The sequence below is a fragment of the Leptosomus discolor genome, chromosome 2 (assembly GCF_034619465.1).
Source record: "Leptosomus discolor isolate bLepDis1 chromosome 2, bLepDis1.hap2, whole genome shotgun sequence".
In the NCBI taxonomy this organism is placed as follows: domain Eukaryota; kingdom Metazoa; phylum Chordata; class Aves; order Leptosomiformes; family Leptosomidae; genus Leptosomus; species Leptosomus discolor.
Window position 1 is genome coordinate 30,656,770 of NC_141392.1, and position 19,285 is coordinate 30,676,054.

The 19,285-nt window shown below is 45.7% G+C and overlaps 1 protein-coding gene across 4 annotated transcripts in view; it reads left to right on the forward strand.

Annotated features, from left to right (window-relative positions):
* The first annotated feature begins 2,620 nt into the window (after positions 1-2,620).
* Positions 2,621-19,285, forward strand: part of ISM1 (isthmin 1) — a 39,120-nt gene continuing 22,455 nt past the window's right edge. Inside the window, exons 1-2 of one of the 4 annotated variants that reach the window (XM_086460828.1) lie at positions 2,621-2,630; positions 3,319-3,857. In XM_086460828.1, coding sequence (XP_086316954.1) covers positions 2,621-2,630; positions 3,319-3,857 — 549 coding nt within the window. Of the gene's footprint in view, positions 2,631-3,318; positions 3,862-4,742; positions 4,772-19,193; positions 19,215-19,285 lie in introns of those variants that run through there. The other 3 variants (XM_086460830.1, XM_086460829.1, XM_086460831.1) reach the window with 3 other exon arrangements.

Consider the following 19,285-nt stretch of genomic DNA (forward strand, 5'->3'; position numbering starts at 1 on the left):
CCTTCACAAAGGAACATGCCTTCCTTACCCCAGCACCACCATCAGACCCACTTGCTGATTTACATCCCTGCTAGGTGCCTATAACCACACCCACCCCCTCAGGCTACAGATGGACCTCCTCCCCCAGGCAAACCCCAACTTCAGTTTCCAGGAACTAGACAGTAGCTGCTGGAACAAGTGTTCACCCAGCTGGGAAAAGAGAGATTGCCCTTTGCTTTTAAGTCCATTGCCCCTACAGGTGGCAATTCAGCCGTCTGGATTCATGGATGAAGTCATCTGCTGATTTAATGGTGTGCACACTCCTCTCCGGTTACCTCCAGTGCAGCCACACAGGCAGCATCACCATATTGAAGTGCTGCTTTTACGCCAACTTTTTCAAGTGGGAAGAGCTTTCGGTCTCTTGCTGCCATCCACGCACTACTAATAGTAGCATCGGTCTGTCCCTCACTGACTTTGCACAACAGCTTAATGCATAAAATCTAATGTCCCACGAGGAAGCGCGCACCAGTACAGGCCCGTCTCATCTGGATTAAAGATGTCTTTTGGTTCAGACTCTTTCACAAGGCGAGGGAGAACTTACATTACCCAGAACTCAGCAGCAGATCCATGTGTATGTTTTTCACCAGGCTGTCACTTGGACTGTTTCGCATTATGAGTCTTCAGTCTCGCTCTGGCTGTCGATTTGTACTATTAAGCTCTGAAATACAGAACTCACGTGCCAAGTTTCCACTTTTCTTCAACAACCAGGATCCACCGACAGCCACTAGGTAGGGTCAGACTTTGGCAAACCTGGAGGACAGTTCTCCTGTCTCTTGGCTGCCCATCTCCCCAAGCCTGCCTCCTTAACCACCCCGTTTCGTGCTTGCTGCTGCTGGTGTGCCTGCCCCGGCACCAGGATCATAGCAATGGCAGCAGAAGAGCCCAGGCCAAGCGATGACAGCTGAAGTACATCAGTGTTTATATCTTCTCAATATTTTGATTAGCCCAAGGAATGTTTGGGTTAAAAAAAACCAACACATTTTTCAAAAACCACGTGACAGTCCCACAGGCTGTTATGGCTTTATGTAATATTGAATAGCTCTGTATAATTTGCTGTGTAACCGAGAGCATCAGTGCAATATCAGGTATTTATCAGCGAGTGATTTCACGGGACGGAGGGGTTGCATCTCGCTGTAACGTGCTCAGGGCAGCCCTGCAGGGGTCCCTACCCTGCACAATCATCTGTGCCAATCGTTCCTACTGCAGTGCTAATACCGAACATGTCTGCAGACTAAAAATCCTCAAACCTGAAGGTTTTGGTTTTGTGCCTTTTGGTCACATCTTTAACAATATGCCAGCACAATTATTTCAACCATACTCCTGCCTGATGGTTAATCATTTACAGTGGTTATCACTGGACGGGAAACCTATCTGACTGGAAGGGTATGAGACATCGTTCCAACTCATTCGTGACAGCAGCCTTCAGATGCACCAAGACTTGCAAGAAACCTCCCATGAGCTCCGACTCTCTTCGTGCCCCAAATTCGCCAGGTTCTCAGGTTGGGCACACCACAGGCAGAGGCTCCCACAGGCACCTCGGCCCCGGCTGGCACCACACGCTGGAAGCACATCTCACCTTGACGTTGCAGGAACCCTGCTGAGGACATCGGTCTCAGACTGAAAACATTTTGGACGGGGAATACGTTTTCCCCAATTTGCCCATTAGGCATTTTGATACCAATTCACCTCGCAGCTGTCACACACTCGCACAGGCCCTGATCGCTTCTCTCTTCATTTTTACACAGAACATTTCCTATTGTGGAAGAACGATGACAAAGATTCCAACACTCCCATTTTTTGCTAGGTGCCTTTATTTATGTTTCAAGTTTATTTGAGCTGTGTTTGTTGTTAAACTGAGCAGCATCCTCAGCACTCAGACAGAGGTTTGGCTCCATCAGACTGGATGCAAAGGTATTGATTTACAGCAAGTGATAATCCAACACCCATTTTCACGTATTTTCAAGTCCACGTTAATTTTAAATTTGGGTGCCCCCCCATCCAAGACAGAAAGTTTTTTCTACTGTACTTACGCAGTCAGCAACCCAGAGGAAGGGAAAAAACCCGTGAGGAGTGTAAAACCAGAGGTGCCCGAGTTCGCTGCGATGGACGCACAGACCCGCTGAAGGGGACATGACACTTCAGCGCAGCTCCGTCCCTGTCGAGCAGCGCTGGAAGTCACTACATAAGGTGCAACCGTGAGCGGGATGGGGTGCGGATGCAGCGGCAAGGTGCCCCGGCAAACCAGGGCTTGCAGAGGGGTAGGTCGGCACAGGGAGGAGGGGAGCAGGGCAGCGCGGGGGGCGATGCTAGGCTGCAGCAGGAGCTACAGAGAGGGAGAAGGGAAAGGGGGGGAGCGGGGAGGGGGGGACACGACAGCAGGGGAGGGAGGCACGGCAGTATAAAAGCATCCGACACGCACCTCTCCCGACACAGAGCGAGGGGGCGAGAAAGTTGGTCTGAAAGCAGCAGCAGGAGCCAGGAGGAGAGCCAGCCGCTTGCAAACACGCACGCACGGTGGCAGGAGAGAGTGCGGAGCTGCCCCTGCCAGCCCTAGGGCCACTGGAGGAAAGAGAGAGGAGAGATGGAGCCAGGTATCCAGCTCCCAGGGAGGGCAGGCAGCTGAAACTTTCTGCAGCCCCTCTACCTCCTCCCCATTCCCCACTGCCGAGCCGGGGAGCTGAGAGGAGGACGAGGACGAGCAAGGGGGGGGGGGGGGGTCGGGGGGGAAGCAGCGATCTGCCCCTCTTCCCTCCCCGGGGAGCTCGCAGCCGCCTCATCGAGGGCTGGGAGCCGCGAGGATCGGAGTGCGGCCCTGCTCCTTCACACCCCCGCCGCGAGGGGACAGGACGGGACCCGACGGGGCGGGCAGGAGGCCCCGGGCGTCGTGAGGGTAGGGGGGGAGCCGCGGGGCGGGCGAGGACACGGCGGGGGGGGGGGGGGGGTGGGGGGGGGGGTGAAGCTGGTCCAGGGGCCACCCCCATCCCCTCGCGAGGAGCGACGCGATAGCCCCAAGCTCTCTCCTCCCCTCGGAGCGTCCCGGCTTCCCCGCCATGTGAGAGTCGTCCCCAGCCCCCCCGCCTCTCCCTCCCTCCTCCCTCTCACTCGCACACAGGCTCCCGCCTCGCACCCCCCCCCCCCCCCGTCGTCGCAGCGTCTCCCCGTCCGCAGCCGAGCCGCGCTGCTCTCCGCCGGCCCGCGGCTCCTCGAGGTGGCGGAGGCTCGGCCCGCCCGCTCCCTCCCTCCCTCCCTCCGACGGCCCACGGTGACTCTGGGTTGCAGGGCTGCCCGCAGAGACGCCGCCGGTCCGCGGCCCCGTCGCGGCTACCTGCCGCCCCCCGCCGCAGCCGGGCAGCGCCGGGATTTTCGCCGCCGCCTCCGCGGCGTCTCGCCCCGACGTGGCTCCGCCGTGGTGTGGCGGCCCCCGCTGCTGCTGCTGCTGCTGCTGCCGCCGCTGCCCCGCGCCCGCCGCCTGCCCCGCCGACGCCGAGAGCGGCGCGGTCCCCGCCGTCCGTCCTGCGGCTGCCGCGGCCGGCCCTGGGGCTGGGGCTGGGGCTGGTGCCGGGGCCGCTCCGCCGGCGACGGCGGCGCTGGCCCCGGCGGCGGCGGCGGCCTCCGCGGCTCCTCCTCCTCCTCCGCCTCCTCCACGGCCGCCGCCGCCGCGAGGCCCTAAAGCCGCCCGGCTCAAGAGGATGGTGCGGCTGGCGGCCGAGCTGCTGCTGCTGCTGGGGCTCCTCCTGCTCACCTTGCACATCACCGTGCTGCGCGGCGGCGGCGAGCCCCACGCCCCCACGGGCGCCGGCAACCACAGCCAGCGGCAGGTGAGTGCCGCCCCGCCTCCCCCCTTCCCTCTTCCCTTCCCTGCGCGCCCGCCCGCGGTCACCGGTCTCCACCTGTCTCCCCTGAGGGCTGTGGCGCGGGGCCACTGCGGCGGCTCGGCCCCGGGCCGGGGAGGAAGGGGCCGGCCAGGCTGAGGGGAGCCGGAGCCGTGCACCTGCCTCGGCCGCGGCCTCCCTCCGCCGGGCGGCACCGAGGCCGAGGCACCGACAGGCGCTGCCGCCGGGTGTGCACCCGCTCGAGGGCTTCCCATGCGTGGCGCTTGGCGGTTGCCCGCTCCCCCGCCTCGGTTTTACGCTCTTTCAGAGCGCGGGAATGGGTAGAGCTGCGCCCAGCGCCGTGTTTTGACGCCATGTTGGAGGTGTCAGGGCGGCTCCCGTGGGCCTGTTGCTGGTGCGTCGAGGACAGGTCGCAGTGGATGACAGCCATCTGGCCTGGGGAGCATGTGTGGGGGCAAGCGAGGGAAGGAGACAGGCCGGGCCGTGTCAGACATGGCATGTCCCACCCTTGAGGCCTCCCTTGTGAGGACACAGCGTTCCCGAGGGCAAGAGGGGGCCAAATGGATGTATGGTGCTGGAAAATATGGGAACAAAATGCATGGCTTTCCTTGGAAAGTGTCAAGAGACAGGCAGAGATGTTTGGGCCTGAAATAGCCAAGAAACGGGGTGATGCTTGTGACCATGAAGGACAGGGCTTGTGACCCAGCCAGTCTGTTCCAGTCTTCTGATCCCATGAAACCACCAGTGAATTATGTCCAGCAGAGGTAAAGGACTTTTTTGTTCAGTTTCCTTATTTTTGCAGGTGTTTCTTTTTTATTCAGTATCACATGTTGCCATTCATTTAAAATGGTTGGAGACAGTGATAAAAAGCTGCAGAATCATCCAAATCCCCAGGCAAAGTTTGTAAATCGCTGGTCACTTGCATGTGCCCTGACCAGCATTTTTCCCCTGTAACCAAGTGTTAAAGAAAAATCCACCGCCAAATCATGCAAAGAACTTTCAGAAAACGTGGAATTATTATCACCATACATTTTCGTAGACCCTTTTATCGCCTCAGAAAGAATCATAGTACTAGCAGAGCACGTTTCTATAAAGCATGGGGAAAAATAGAGTGCAGGCTGTAACGACCATTCAGTTTGTACGGGATCCCCGGCTGGCGGTCCGCAAAGTGAAACCACTAGCTACAGGAGGGAACCCAGATCTGCAAACTCAACATCCCAGTCACAAACTGGAATCAGGTCCTTTTAACTCAGAAAACCTCCGGTTGAACTTGGTGGGAGTCCTGCTTGGGAGTGCTCAGCCACATGCTTTGGGTAAGCCCCATGATGCTGCCTCTCTTTGAGCTGCATTTTTATCACCCGCTTGACATTCCAGAATGTTTTTTTTAATATCTTCAAGATTTCTGGTAATAATGTTTTATAAATGATGCTTTCTTTCCTCATGGGCACTTGAAATGCCTTTTAAAATGATGTTCCTTGGAAAAGTAAATTTGGAGAGGTTTTTTATGAGGTGTTTGCTATCATTAGAATAACCCTGAATTTGCCTTTTCTTGACAAGCTTGTAACATAATGAGGGAAACATCTGGGCAAGTGGGAACTCTGGGTGATGCCATTTCCCCGAGGAGCTCTTTTTAGAGCACTATTGTAAGGTTAGGGTGAAACAAGAGGAAAATCATCTTCAGATAATTATCCTAGAGTATTATCTTTGTAGTTGGCTGTCTCGTGAAAAATCTGTTGATTTTTGACTTCAAGAATTTTTTTCTGTCCAGTGATTTTTTTACAGATAACTTAATAAAACTCTGTGCCTTTAAGCATCATGATAGCTTTAGCAGTTCATATTTTCATCATGTTTTGCCATTTGTAGAACTGAAATTTTTATATACTTCCCAACTGAATTGATTCTGCAGTTCTGTATGTGAGAGAGTGTGTCTGTACAAGACATTATGGGAGGAAAGTATATTGATTAGAGCAATCAGTTAAACAGATGGAAGCCTATTGATTTTTTTGGTTTTATAACTTTCATAGGTTCTATTGCTAGCTGGAAAATACTGTAACTTGCTTTAGAAAATTGTACTCTGACAGGCAGATGCTTCCATTCAGAGCATCATGATACAGATCTCGATGGCAAGTTTGTGATAGGATCTTCAGATTTTGGCATTTCTTGGGCTATTATCATGGCACATACTAAAATGAAACGCAAAATCCTAGTGCATTGCATTGCCAGGTAAAGAGTCAATGTGGAAAGCTTAAAAGCACGAACCCTTTGTTGGTGTAAGAAATCTCTCAGGTTGCTATCACTTATGCTGAAAAAGACCCTGTTTTTTTTCTGTCTTGATAGGTCTATGGAGAGAAAAGATTGTGAGACATGATTAGGTCAGTGTTTCATCTGATGAAATTTCATTTGACAAAGTCTGTTGTGCACATTGTGGCAAATCCAGGAAAGAGCAGTCTTTGCAGCAACTGTTTATAGATGTATTTTGACAAGGCAAATTTGTATAAAAACAAACTGGCTATTATCAAATACAGGGTATGGTATTTTAGGACTTAGGCGGTCCGTTTCCACAAATAAAACGGTCCCAATTCGGTCCTGTGTGTCTGAAAGAAAATTGGAAGTGTTGGTCTTGGTTCAAAAAAAAAAAACCCAACAAAAACCAAACCAGCCCCAAACCCCAAAAACTTAGCATCTCCTTGAGCCTTTTTACATAGAACAGATTCAGGAGGAATCCTTGGTAATCTTAAAATATTGTTGGAGATTTAAATAGTTTAAAATAGAGACTTGTGTGCATTTGAAGTCTGACTCATTAAGAGAGGAAAAGCTTCTCTTTCTCCCATCCCTCGGTCCTTCAAACGAAGGAAGGAATTTGGAGGATAGGTTTTGATTTCTTTTGCTCTTTCAGTTATGTTAACCCCCACAATTAATCAGACCAGTAGATGAAAGAAATCCAGAAAAAATCTTCAAAAATTAAACAAGTTATTTCTTTCTCCCTCTTATTTTTACTTTTGGTGCCCTTCCCCATACTGTGCATGTCTCTGGAGTTCCCAGATGTCTGGGATCTTGTTGTGCCGCTGTGACTGCCTGTAATGGAGCAGCAGTGAGGGGAAAATCCTGACGTGCTCAGCTGGTCCTCTTCGGGATGGGTGAGATACAGGCACAGACTTCCTCAGTTCCCTACTGCAGAAATAGTCACTGGACCTCTGCATTGCTGCAGTTTCTTGTTGCTGTTAGAATTGGTTTGTGGTAGTGAACTGACTCAAAATGGGAAATCCAGCTTGAAGCTGCAAAATACCTCACAGTTTTGAGTTATGAGAAGGAATCGGCCTTTTGTTTCTCAAATCAGATTTTATTCCCTCCTACCATCTCTACCAAAGGAAAAAAGGAGAATTGAGGAAGGGGGAGACTTTGTTTTTCCCAGCGAGAACTCTATTAGGTGTAATTTAATTAGCATCCAGAAATTATTATTATGGAGTATATTTGTGAAATAAATAAGTACAAACTTTTTATTCTGAATAAGAGCAAGTGAAGCTATATTAAGAGATGGAAAAATGCTTCTTGGGTATGTTTTTATCTTTTTACGTAGTTCTAAAGTGAAGGGAAGGCTTGAACATAAATTTTGAAAGATGTTTGTAATACTTTATGATGCTCTAAAATCTGTACTTTCATTCAGAGAGAAAATATTTCGAGTTTATTCCCATCACTTCTAATTTTTCCGTAGCAGGCCTTGCACACCAAGAAAAACACTGTGCCCACACCAAGAAAAATGACCTTGTAAAATGTAGTAACAGAGCCACCAACAATATATGCCATAGCACATGAAGTCAGATTCTCCACTGCGATATTTGCAGTGGTATTACGTTAGCGTGAAACTCAGTAGTTGTGCATAGAGCTGGAGCTATATAAGAGGCCGTGATTTGAAAAGAAGCACAATGCTGTAAACAGCTTTTTACTTTTAATCTCCTTGCTCCTGTCCTTGCCCCCCTCCTCAATAAGCATGCAAGCAATTAGAGTGTGTCGGAAATGTTCTTTGAGCCCTACCAGAAGAAACGCGTTCTGCTGCTTATAAACGGTTGCACAAGAGTTGCTCGCCAAGCCGTGTGAGGAGTGCTTTACAGGGCTGAGCTCTTAATTTTCTCCTAAGATCCACAGCTCAATGCAATGAGAAGTTCAGAAATGGCGTGCTGCCTGTTACCTTTGCCTGGGTGCATTTCAGTCTTTTTCAGGTTTGTGTGTTCCTGCTGCCCTTGTACTGGATTCAGGCAAATTGCGAAATGATCTCCAGTCACATACAGTGGCGTGCTTCAGCTTTCTGATTTTCTTGCTTTGAGTCGGACTCAAGCTGTTTACTTTGGGGGAATTTTAGACTGAGGTTTTTTTAAAGCATATTTGAGCTCTGGAGCTTTACATTTGTTCTAATAGTTCTAATAGGAGCTGATGGTCTAAATCATGTTTGAAAAACTGTTGATTCTATGTTTTGCATTCATGTTTTCCAGACTGTCCTTATCCTATATGAGATGCCAATAAGTGGATGTACATCATCTATTTAATCCTTCTCTGCCTTAAGAGCAGTTTGTACATTACATAAATAACTTCTGGAGCAGGTGGCTTGTGAACGAAGCAGGCTGATTCTCTGAAACCCCAAATCTCTTTTGGTGAGGTTGTTACTCATCACAGAGGATGCTGTTTCGTGCTTTTTGACAGGGATAGTAAAACCTGCCTGTTCTCAGCAGGCTTTGCTCATTAGGTTCTTAGCTAAAGCTCACCCTTACCATTAGCATATGTTCTTCCAGTTACGCACTCAGCTTTACGAATGACTTAGACCATGTGCAGTTCATTCTGTCATCTCCCAAGGGAGAGAATTATGTGTGCTCTTTAGTGGTTTTGCTAGTGGGCTGTGGCTTGTTCCAGGATCTAGGGGGAAGGAAGGGTGATTAGCTTTACGTGTGCTGCTGCTGCGTGCATGGAAGCAAAGGATAAAACGGGAAGCAAGGGTGAAGGAGTGAGACTGCTGCTTTGAGCAGAGGAGTACTTGCTGTTGTCCATTGCTCCCAGGAGAGATTCTTCCACCTTCCAAACCTAGCTCCAGGAAAACTCCAGAAAGTATTAATTAAGCCTGTCTTCATACCTGTCACTTCAATTAATTTTCTAGCAAACTAAAGTATCCCTGCTGGAAAGGAGCTACCACACCTTCAGGGTAGGAAGTGGCAAGCTTTTTAGTATCGAAGACTACTGCAATAATTTCGAGCAGGGATCCAGGAATATTGTGTTTAATTATGCCTGTGAGGAGCAATGTTAGGCGGGTGCGAATGTAACTTCCTGCGTTAGATTTGACCAAGATGTTTGGATGAGGCAGATTTTGCTGAAATTCTCTTCAGCTCAAGAGCTAACAATTAGTGTACTGCTCATCTTGGATCATCACTGGGAAATACCTGGCATTAAATTCCAGGGTGCCTCTCAATTTTGTCTCTGTAACTGTAGCTTGGAGCAGTTTTTTCCTAGTGCTTTATACAGAAGAGTCTACTGGAGTTCTTGAGTTCTGTTTTGAGCAAGATTTAGGATCATTTCCCAGTTCTTTATAGCATTGTGGTATTTGTATATAAAATACAGAGGGTATGTAGTTCTAAATTCATCCTGGGCCATCATGATGTCTTTATGTCCATTCTCATGGGCCTGGAGCTAGGCACAAACCATGGTAACTACTACAGGACAGAGGTCCCAGAGACATTTCTGCTTTTGCCTTTCTCTTCTCTTGTCCATCCTTACCTGTGCTCTGGGGCTGGGGGCAGGGAGGGAGAGTGGTTAAAGGGAAGCCTGCTAACATGGGGTTCTGAGCCCTACGGCAGTCGGAGGGCTGGCTCACGGTAGCAAAAGGAATGGTAGGCTGAGTCTGGTTCCTGAGAAGGTCCAGAGCTGTGATGATCACCCTTGGTTACAATGAGAGTAGAGAGACAAGACATGGATATGCAGAGATCCTGGAAGGAGCTGGGTTGGTGCTTGTTGTGTTGGTTGATCTAACTTGGACAATCAGCACTAGTTTTGGAGTAGCTTTTATTTTGTAGTCTTTGTTGATCGCGTAGAGAAGTTTGTTCTACACAGGAAGAACACAGCTGGTCCATCACAGCTATAACATCACAGCCGTGTAACAGCGGTACAGCCACACTGCTGCTGACCCCTTGCTGTTATCTGATTGGTCTAAAAATCTCTTCTTCTCTCCTCTAGCTTTGGTTGTCAGCCCTTAGGTTCAGTCACATCTCCCTGCTCTGTCCTTTCTTAATGCCAGCTGGCCCCAGAAGCAGGAGGCCTAGAATTGAAGCTCTGCTGTTGGTCTTTATGACCCCAACAATTTCATCATCATTTTACTGTCTGGAACTGGTCACTGTGTACTCCCTTGTGATTTTTAACATACATGTTATGACCTGCTAATAGGTAACCGAGCCCTGGTACGTTAAGCTGCAGCATACTAAGCTTTTCGACACCTTGCTCTGCTGTGGAATTCTTTTGTTGAGGAGACATCTGTTTAACCAATCCAGGTTACATTAAATGTAAACTGGGAACCATGGTTTGAATTCGGCAGTTGTTCTTTTGTCTCTACTCAAATCTACATCTGTAGATTAATAGTAAATGCCTTATTGTTTCAAAATGGTGAGAAATGTCTTCAAAGAAAACAAAGAACAATGAAAGAATTATTGATTAGGTGAAAACTCTGGCTGTGTTGTGTTGCAGCATCTGAAAACTTCACAGAAAGTGAAGTGCAGAAGACAGTAGTATTGACAATGATGCAGACTGTGCTATCTTTGCCTACTGACCTAACACATACATATACTAGTCATGTTTGAAAAGCTTTCTAAAATAGTATGTGACAGAGATAGACATGACTTCTGAAAACCTGGTCATCAGTATGTATTCCAGTGGGGAGGAAAGATCGGTTTGAAAGTGGCTTTGTTTTTTTAAGATACACAGATTTGTAGATATTAATGCTTAAGAATGTATCTTCTTTTTTTTTTTTTCCTTCACTATGTAAAAGTGCACAGAGTGCATGTAACAGTAGGAAGTTGTTTTGCCATACTTTTCATGTGCTTATAATCTTCCGAGTCATCATTTTAAAATCTTGAAATGCACTCATACTTCAAATGTATGTGCAGACAATTTAGATGTTCCCTCACACAAAGATAAACTAAAAAATTGAAGCAATGTAGTTTTTGTTTGTGCTTATGTCCTGGAAGTAGAGTGATACACAACAATAGACAAGATTTAGCAGCTCTGGCAGGTTTAACTGTCGCAGTTGGTTGCTTTATGCTCTTCTGAGTGTTTTCCCAGTCTTCCTTGCCAAAAAAAATGTGGTAGTACCCAGTTGTGCCTCATTTGTTCTGTTTACAGTGTTGTTTAGTGCTTGTTTGGCCTTTTTGTTATGATTCTTATCTTGCTGTCTGCTTTAACACTATGCTACTTTAAAGCTCTTTGAATTGACTGAATAATGTTTTCCATAAAAGATTACTTTTTGAAGCATTGTTTTTCCGTGGTAGCAGAGTCAGGTCACTGACACTTTTTTTTTTTTTTTTTTTTTTTTAAATCTCTAACCCAAGCTCTTTGTGGTTGAGATTCCGTTGTGGTGTTGCTTATGTACAATGTGTAGCGTAAAAGGTCTCCAGGCCTGAATGGAGGCTGTAAGCACCGTCGCAAATGGGTAATGAAGTGATAACTTAGAGCAGAAAAATCCAAAGTGCTTTAGTAAGTTGCAAGAGGAAACTTTAAATGATGCAGAGGTTACTGTTGCACTTTAGTACCATTGTGTCTCCAGGATACCGATTTTACAAGTTTTGAAGACAGCAAATGCCAGGCTAAATTCATATTCTAAAGCGGAGAGATGAATAACATTTCCAAGAAACAGAGTAGTGAGCTCATTGATACATCAGTAAGAGCAGAATGTTTCCAATGTTGGTATTTCCGTGTACTTTCGATTTGAAATACCAGAAAAAGAAAGAAAACAAAGTAAAATGTAACTTATTATTTCAACAAATGATGGCTTGCCACAGTGGTCAGTTGTGTGGCAGTATAATGCTTGGTCAGAGGAGCTGGTGTGGGCGGTACTGGTAAGCAGTTCCTTTATCCTTTTGCCCTTGTTTTTCAGTGCTTGGAGAACTCATAGCAGTGGGTCATATTTTTTTATTCTTCCCTTTTAGCAGTCAGCAAGATGAAAGCAGACCTGGCGTTCGCTTCTTGGCTCTTCTAGACTAATGGTTGTTTGGATGCTTTTAATGTTACGGAGGTGCTCATAAAGGTGAGACAGGAAAATCAGAGATGAAATCTTTCTCTTGCCACTCTTGGTAGAGTCTGTCCACATTGAAAGGCAGGAGAAGTTCAAACGTACCTTAGCTTTTACGCCTCCTTGGTAGATCTGCATTCTCACTGTGTTTAAATTGACCTTGCTCCACTGACTTTCACAAAGCAAGATGAGTCAATGGCTTGCGTCAGCTGCAGACTCAAAGTTCCTCTTTGATTTGGATCTTTCACAGCTCCTTTTTCTACAGAACTGATATGCACACAACGCACATAGTCTGGACCTCCATCCATGAAGACAAGCTCAGCTTTGGCATGTGGCTTTCTTCAGATCGCATGGATTCATTTCCATCCATTATGTTTCGCTGTTAGTTTCATACGCACTGAAAAATCCTGGACCATTTTGTTCCACAGTATCACTTCTTCCTCAGGAGGGTTAAAATTTCCTCTTTGCTTTCATGGCTGTTGAGACCAGTACTTGTGACAGTACCATTATGAGTATAGTGTAAGTATCTATAAAAACCTCCCAAATAACGTGCCCCATCTTTTTCTGCCACTGTTTACAGGACTAGTCTAAAAAAAAAAAGTGTATTCCTTCCTTTCTAAGGAACATTTACTGAGTCAGTGTTGTCCTTGGGCCAGGTTTAGCTTCCAGAAAGCTTCCTTCAGGTGTCTTGCCTTTGTGTTCCCACTGAGTTGGGCATTCAGGTATCGAACACTGTCATTGAAACACTTTTTCTTGTACATGCTCAGGAAGGCTGAGGTCCTTGCACCAGAACTGTGATGTGGGCTGTGATGGGAAGAGGAGGTGACTGACAACGGAAGGAGCAGTGAAGAGGATCTAGCAACAAGACGGCTATTTTTTGAAGCTAGTGCTCCAAAAATTAGTCACATAGCTTTGGTATCTTTCTCGCCTTAGAAGTAACCCAGCAGCAGCAGATTTTGCCATGAGGAAGCCATAATTACTGCACTGGAACCAGCTGCCGAACATTACTATGGTGGTTTTCTCTGCCACATATATCAGTGCAGGACTGTAAAATCAATATGGACTTGATCTAGATAAAACATGAGTAATCAGACATTTACTAATGTCTGTTTGCATAAGTTACCTGAAGAAACAAGAAGGATTAATAGTTTAAACAGTTTAAAACAAAAACTTGTCACGATATTGACATACAATTTGTTAAAAAATAAAAACCACAGCTAACTAGCATGGATTCTGTACACCCCAATATACTCACCTCCTACATCATAGGAGTTGTTTAAACACTGTTTAATTTCGTAGCAAGAAATTATTTAGCATTTATTTAGCAACACAACATCAATAAAACTGTCCCTGTCTTTAATGTCTACAGATACAAGTCTTATCTGAAAGTGTCTCTTGAAATTACCTCAGTAATCAGACTGGAGTTGTTTAAGATGCAGTGTATATATCGGCATTTTGTGCTGCTGATTTTAAGATTCTCTGGACTGAAGAAGTCTGTAAAGGTTCACTGCACAGAGCAGGCTATAACAAAGCAGTTAATGATTCTTGTGACATGAATGCTGCCATTTCAGTTTATTTGAATGACACTGGCATTCTGTCTTAAATATATCACTTTTTATTATCTTTTTTTTTACTGAGGTTGTTTTATTTTTTATTTTTTTTTTAAACCAACTAGATATTAGGCATGGGTATGCATCTTGGCTAAACTATAACCTAGCCAGCCCATGGCTTTTGCCCTGCAGAGTGCCCGGAGTTTTTCAAAACACGTAACCACAGTGATATTTTTATAAAGGAATGTTCATCTCATGGGATTTTTAAAGGTGTTCTATTTTTTTTTCCAAGTTACAGCTTCACTTTATTGTACATGATGTCCAATAAAAAAGATATATGTCCGTGATTGGACTTTGAAAAAGGGCCATGGTGCCTATTCCATTTAAAGGGAATGAAGTCAAGCAGTAAATTTGCTGGTCGCCCTTTTCATATTGACTGTATCTCGGCCAGCAGTTGGTCTTTGATGTTGTAACAATAGAGCAAAGGCAGAGGAGGAGGAGGATTAGGACCTCCATAATATAAAAACAAGCCTGTATTCATCACGATTTTTATAGAGCACAGTCCCTGTCTATTGGAGGTTTGCAATATAGATGCAATGGTATGCAGAAGAGTGCAGCAATCTTAACATTTGCAGGTGGTTAGCAATTCATCCATCATTACTACTACCATCTCGTCCTAATTCAGAGTTTGTTTAGGCGTTCGGCATTTAACTTTTCTATCTTCTTATTCCTTCCTACAGTAGGAAAACAGATGCTTGTCTGTTCTGGAGTATCATTTTCCTTTACAGGGGTTGATTGTCCTGTTATTTACCAAAGGCTTGCTGCAGCTGGCCAATAGAGTATCTATTCCTCATCTTGTGCTTTCAAGTCCAAGCTTTTATTAGGAAAGAATAGAGGGGTTGATATGTATATGTCTAACATTTGTGAAAATACATATCAAAAGGGAACCTAGGGCAGCCACACTATGCCTGTGTCTTCATGCATACTGGAACAATAGTGCCAAAGGTTTCAAATGAACTATTTAGCCTCACAGAGTCCTGGAGCTTTTGATGTGCAGTTAAATGGTAGCAGCGCCAGCTCTTGGTCAAAACGTGCAGAAGGAAAAGGGTCGTCCACCTCAAGAAAATGTGTAAGGTACCAAGTTGCACTAAGTGCTGGTGTGAGTAGGTAGACTTTGAATTGTGAGCAGAGCTTGGAAAGAGGTGAATAACCTGCAATGCACTGTTGTAGCAGATGTGGAAGGCAGGATGAACAGAGCATTCCCAGGGATGCGACGATGGCATCAGCAATCAACCCGGCTCAAGTGGATCTCTGTTAGAAGCCCAAAGGCAGCTCTTAGGAAACCGTCTGGGGATGCACCAGGTGAAACTGCTTTACTGCACCCAATTCCAGCGGCTCTTGCTGAAGGCATGATCCTGAAGTGTCCTGACAAGGCAGGACACCTGGAAGCTTCTCTACTGGACTCCAAAGACACCTGACCCGAGGAAAGGAAGCAGGGGGGCGGTAAAGATGCCAATCTGTAGTGCATTTGACAGCTCAGGACTTGATTTAGGGTTGCATCCCGTGCCTTCTAGGTGTTCAGATTAGACCTGTAAGTCCAAACTCATGAACAAGTCACCGCTTGCCAGCTGAGCTGCAGTAGCTCCTTAGATTTCTTATCCCACCTTCATCCCACAACAAACTATGGGGTGATTTTTATATTTACCAGTAAGTCAACACTGAGCAGACAAACACTGCCCAGGCCTCTCGCCAGGGTGACTGCGTTGTCCTTGGACGAAGCACTCCATGGTATCGGTGGTCACCAAACACACGGCTCTTCAGTGAGGAATCTGTTCTTTTATTTAACATCTACCATGACGGCCGTTATAAAGACAACATCTGGTGCAGAAAATACACACATGCTATTTCTGTGCTCTGCTGTATGTCTCCTTCATCAGGCCCAGATACAGCAGTGTCTTAGCTTTCCTCAGTATGCCAGCTGATGAAAGCAAACTACGTGAGGCTTAGCCAGTGTAAGGTGGGAGTTCTGGCTAGTTAGAGGCATCACCTAGTGTTTAAAAGACTTTGCCCTTGAGGGATCAATACCTCTGAAAAAGCTGCTGAAATCCTTCAATGGCAGTGAATTTGATTCTTGCTCTTCTTTGATCTAGCATTCATGGCTTTTTGGATAGTGTAAATCAGAGCTGCCTTTCTCACCTGCCCATCCCTCTTTCTTCTCCTGTCTCGCTCCTAAGAGGATCATTTTATCATGTTCTTAGGAATATAGCTATGGCAGACTTAACATCAAAATAAAATGAAGTAATTATTTGCATAACAGCAGAATAAGGGACACATTAATACCACCTGTCTGATTTTTTTTCTTTATCCTGTTTAAGTCTTCCCACAATAAAACACAAAAGGAGTTTGCAGCTGAAATCGTGTATTTGCACACATAAGGTCTAAGTGGGCGAAAGAGCTGTATATGCCAATTCCCTATAAAAGGAGCAACAGCTACATTGCAATCAGGATATAAACCCCATAATACTCCCATGACAATTACTGCCATTTACTTGTAAGAGCCGTATGAGGAGAAAAGATGGATATTTATCTCTTTAGCACAGTTAAGTAGCTGAAAGTGAGTTCTGTGCCACAGCGTACCAGGAAATGCTCTTCCAACCTGCTCTGCAGCATGTCTGCGGTATATGCTTTGGAATCTCTTGTTGTACAGAAGCAGCTCTCCCTCCCTGCGATCTGTCATGTCAGCTGGGGTCCCATCTGTTCCTCAACAGCGGAGGTTAGGATATCTCAAACCTGAACTGCTTATCTTTCCCCTTCTACCTTGCTGCAGCATCTGGCTGCTGGGACTAATCTGAAGATGCATTTGGCCTCCTTCGTACAGTTTATTGTCAGTGGCGTCTGGGTGGCTTCAGGCACATGCTAAGATTATAACAAGTTTGAAAAATAAAACCATTTATCCTAAAAATAGCTCAGAACTAACTAGTGATCATGGGGCAGAGAAGAGACAGAAATGAAGATATTTTCTTTTCACGTAAGTGTCAGATTCAAAAGCATCTGCCTTGTTCAGTGCATGTATGGTATTCATTTCCTGTCTGCAGTCGATTGGAATGCCCCCCGAGTCGTTTGAAATTGAAAATCGAGTCATGCTTCTTTAATCAGCTCTAGGAAATAGCCCCCTCCCTTACTGTTCTAAGAAAATTTATATGTACACGCATAGAATTCGTAATACAAAAAGCCCACACTTCTCTCCGGGGCAAATCTTTTCTCTCCCATCTTAAACAGGGTCTTCACATTGTCTTGTCATGGTGTACTGCATACCTACTCGCTTGCTCTTCTTCCCCATAACGTCACTGGAGGGAGGCCTTTCTCTTGTGTATCTGCTTCCTCTTGTTTCTTGCTCTTGTTCTGTCATTAGGGCAGTTCACGGAGATGTAGAGAGAGGGCATAATGTCCACTGCTGATGTCTTGATGCAAAAAGAAGACAGTTATCGCACTGCGTGTACAGATGCCATTTATACTAATGACTTCCAGTTGCTCGTGTATCAGTCTCCAAAGTTTTCTAAATGGAGAGGGTAAAGCGTATGCTCGGGCTTGAAAGACTACTTCTCTGCACGAGCAGAAGAGGTGCGTGGTCCTCAGGCAGCCGCTTAGATTTCTGCTGCTGTTTTGTTGTAAACTCCTGGGTGTAGTAACAGCCCCTTCCAGAGAGTGTTGAGAGGCATATAGTTGGTGCATAGATATTGAACATCAACAAACACTGCCTTTCCTCTGCCTTCACCCTCTAACTTCCATCGAAAGAAAAATGAGCATTGGTGGGAAAGGCAGCTAAGGGAGGGTCAAGTAAATTATCTCGCAGTGATTCGATGGTGTAAATGTTTTGAGCATCAAGACTCAAGTGATTTGCCTTTTTTCAGCCACAGAAGTAATATTGCCAGAAGCACAGGAAACATCATGTTTTTGGAATATAACACTTGTCTGCTTTCTTGCTTTCCCGTTATTAGCTTTTGCTTATGCGATGAAGTCATCATGTAACTTTTAGTCCACAGGGACTAAACACTTTCTAGTCTCTAAAAACATCTGCCAGCTAACACAGCCAGAGTCATAGACACTTTTGAAAGCACAGTGGATTTTCAGTGGCATATGAGAGGGAGACACAGAGGCTGGGAATAGCTGTTTCTTGGAAACTAACGGCTGAAGGCAACTTTGGAAATTGAAAAGGTTTTAAGTAAGGTTACTCTTTTGGCTAGGGAGAGATGAAAACTTTGTTTATTAAAGCAAGTTCACCTAGTGAAATTCTAGCTGTAGTGATTTAGTGGAATAAACTTGCAAAAGGACCTAGTTTAAAACCCATGAAAATAATTTCAGATGTATGTTTGTTCTCTTTCATTTACACTGACTTTGTATGTGCTGGCCTGCAAAGCCTGACCAAAAAGTTGTGTACAAAAAGTATTCATAGTCTGGATTTCCTTTGCTTTTGCAGTTTTGATTGCAGCTTAAGGCATATTTTCCCATTTTGTTGGAACCTGATGTGTAAATTATGATGCAGATTTCAAATGATGGGTGAGATTAGACTCATTCAATTAAATTCTAAATTTAATTTAGATATGGTTTCCATTTCTATGGTAGAAATGGATTCCACTTAAAGCTTTATTATACTACTGATTTTATGCAAGTATTTAATAAAGCCTAAAAAGAATTGAAACTTCCAAAGAATTTGCATTTTGGCACCACAGGTTATTGGAGTAGAATAGTTGGGCTGCTCTTCAGTTGTACATTTGCCTGTTCAACCACTAAATCAATGCATCCTGTATGGAGAGCTCCAGCCAGGCAGTGATTACAGGGAAGATCTTCAGAGTCGTGAAGAACAACTAAATGTTTACCACCAGCTTAGGCAACTGAAAATGTCTGTTAACTACACGCAAAACTTGGCACCGAAAATCTGTCAAAGCCTTACACAATTTTGATTCTGTGCGCTTGGCCATCCCATGGATGGCTGGGTATCTGCTGAAGAACGAAGCACCAGTGTGTACTCTGTTAGAAAATCTGCTCAAGGGCCTCTGTTTTTTCCAGCAGACATTGAACTGTAATCACCACCAAGTCCTTTTTATTATCAAAGTGTTTATACAAACTGGCAGTTCTTCACCTTGAAGCTGAACCGTACTGTTTGTATTTTCCAGCTGAAGGAAAACATGAAATACAAGCAAACAACAGAGCATAAAAAATAGCTGTGCTGTGAAATGTGTTTCCACAATGTGTAGCAAAAGGTTGCCAGATCCGGGTGTGATATGGTTGGTTTTCTCCTTCAGCTCTGAGGAGAAAGTATTGTTGGCCAGAGCAGTTCAGATGTGGACCCACTGTTTACTAATGGTGTGGAAGAGACAGGGAGCTTGGTGAGTGAAACTCCCAACTGGAGCCTGAACGAAGGATGGACCAAAGCTTGATGACTGAAAGTGAATAAACAGGCTCAGTAGGGGAGGAATGGCAGTAGGGCTGTATCAGCTCTGATGGTTCAACAAGGCAACAGCCTTTTCCTCCACTGTGGAGGGTCCTGTCATAGTGTTGGCCGTGTGCCTCAGAAGAGTGGTCTGGGGCTTACTAGCGCTTAGATG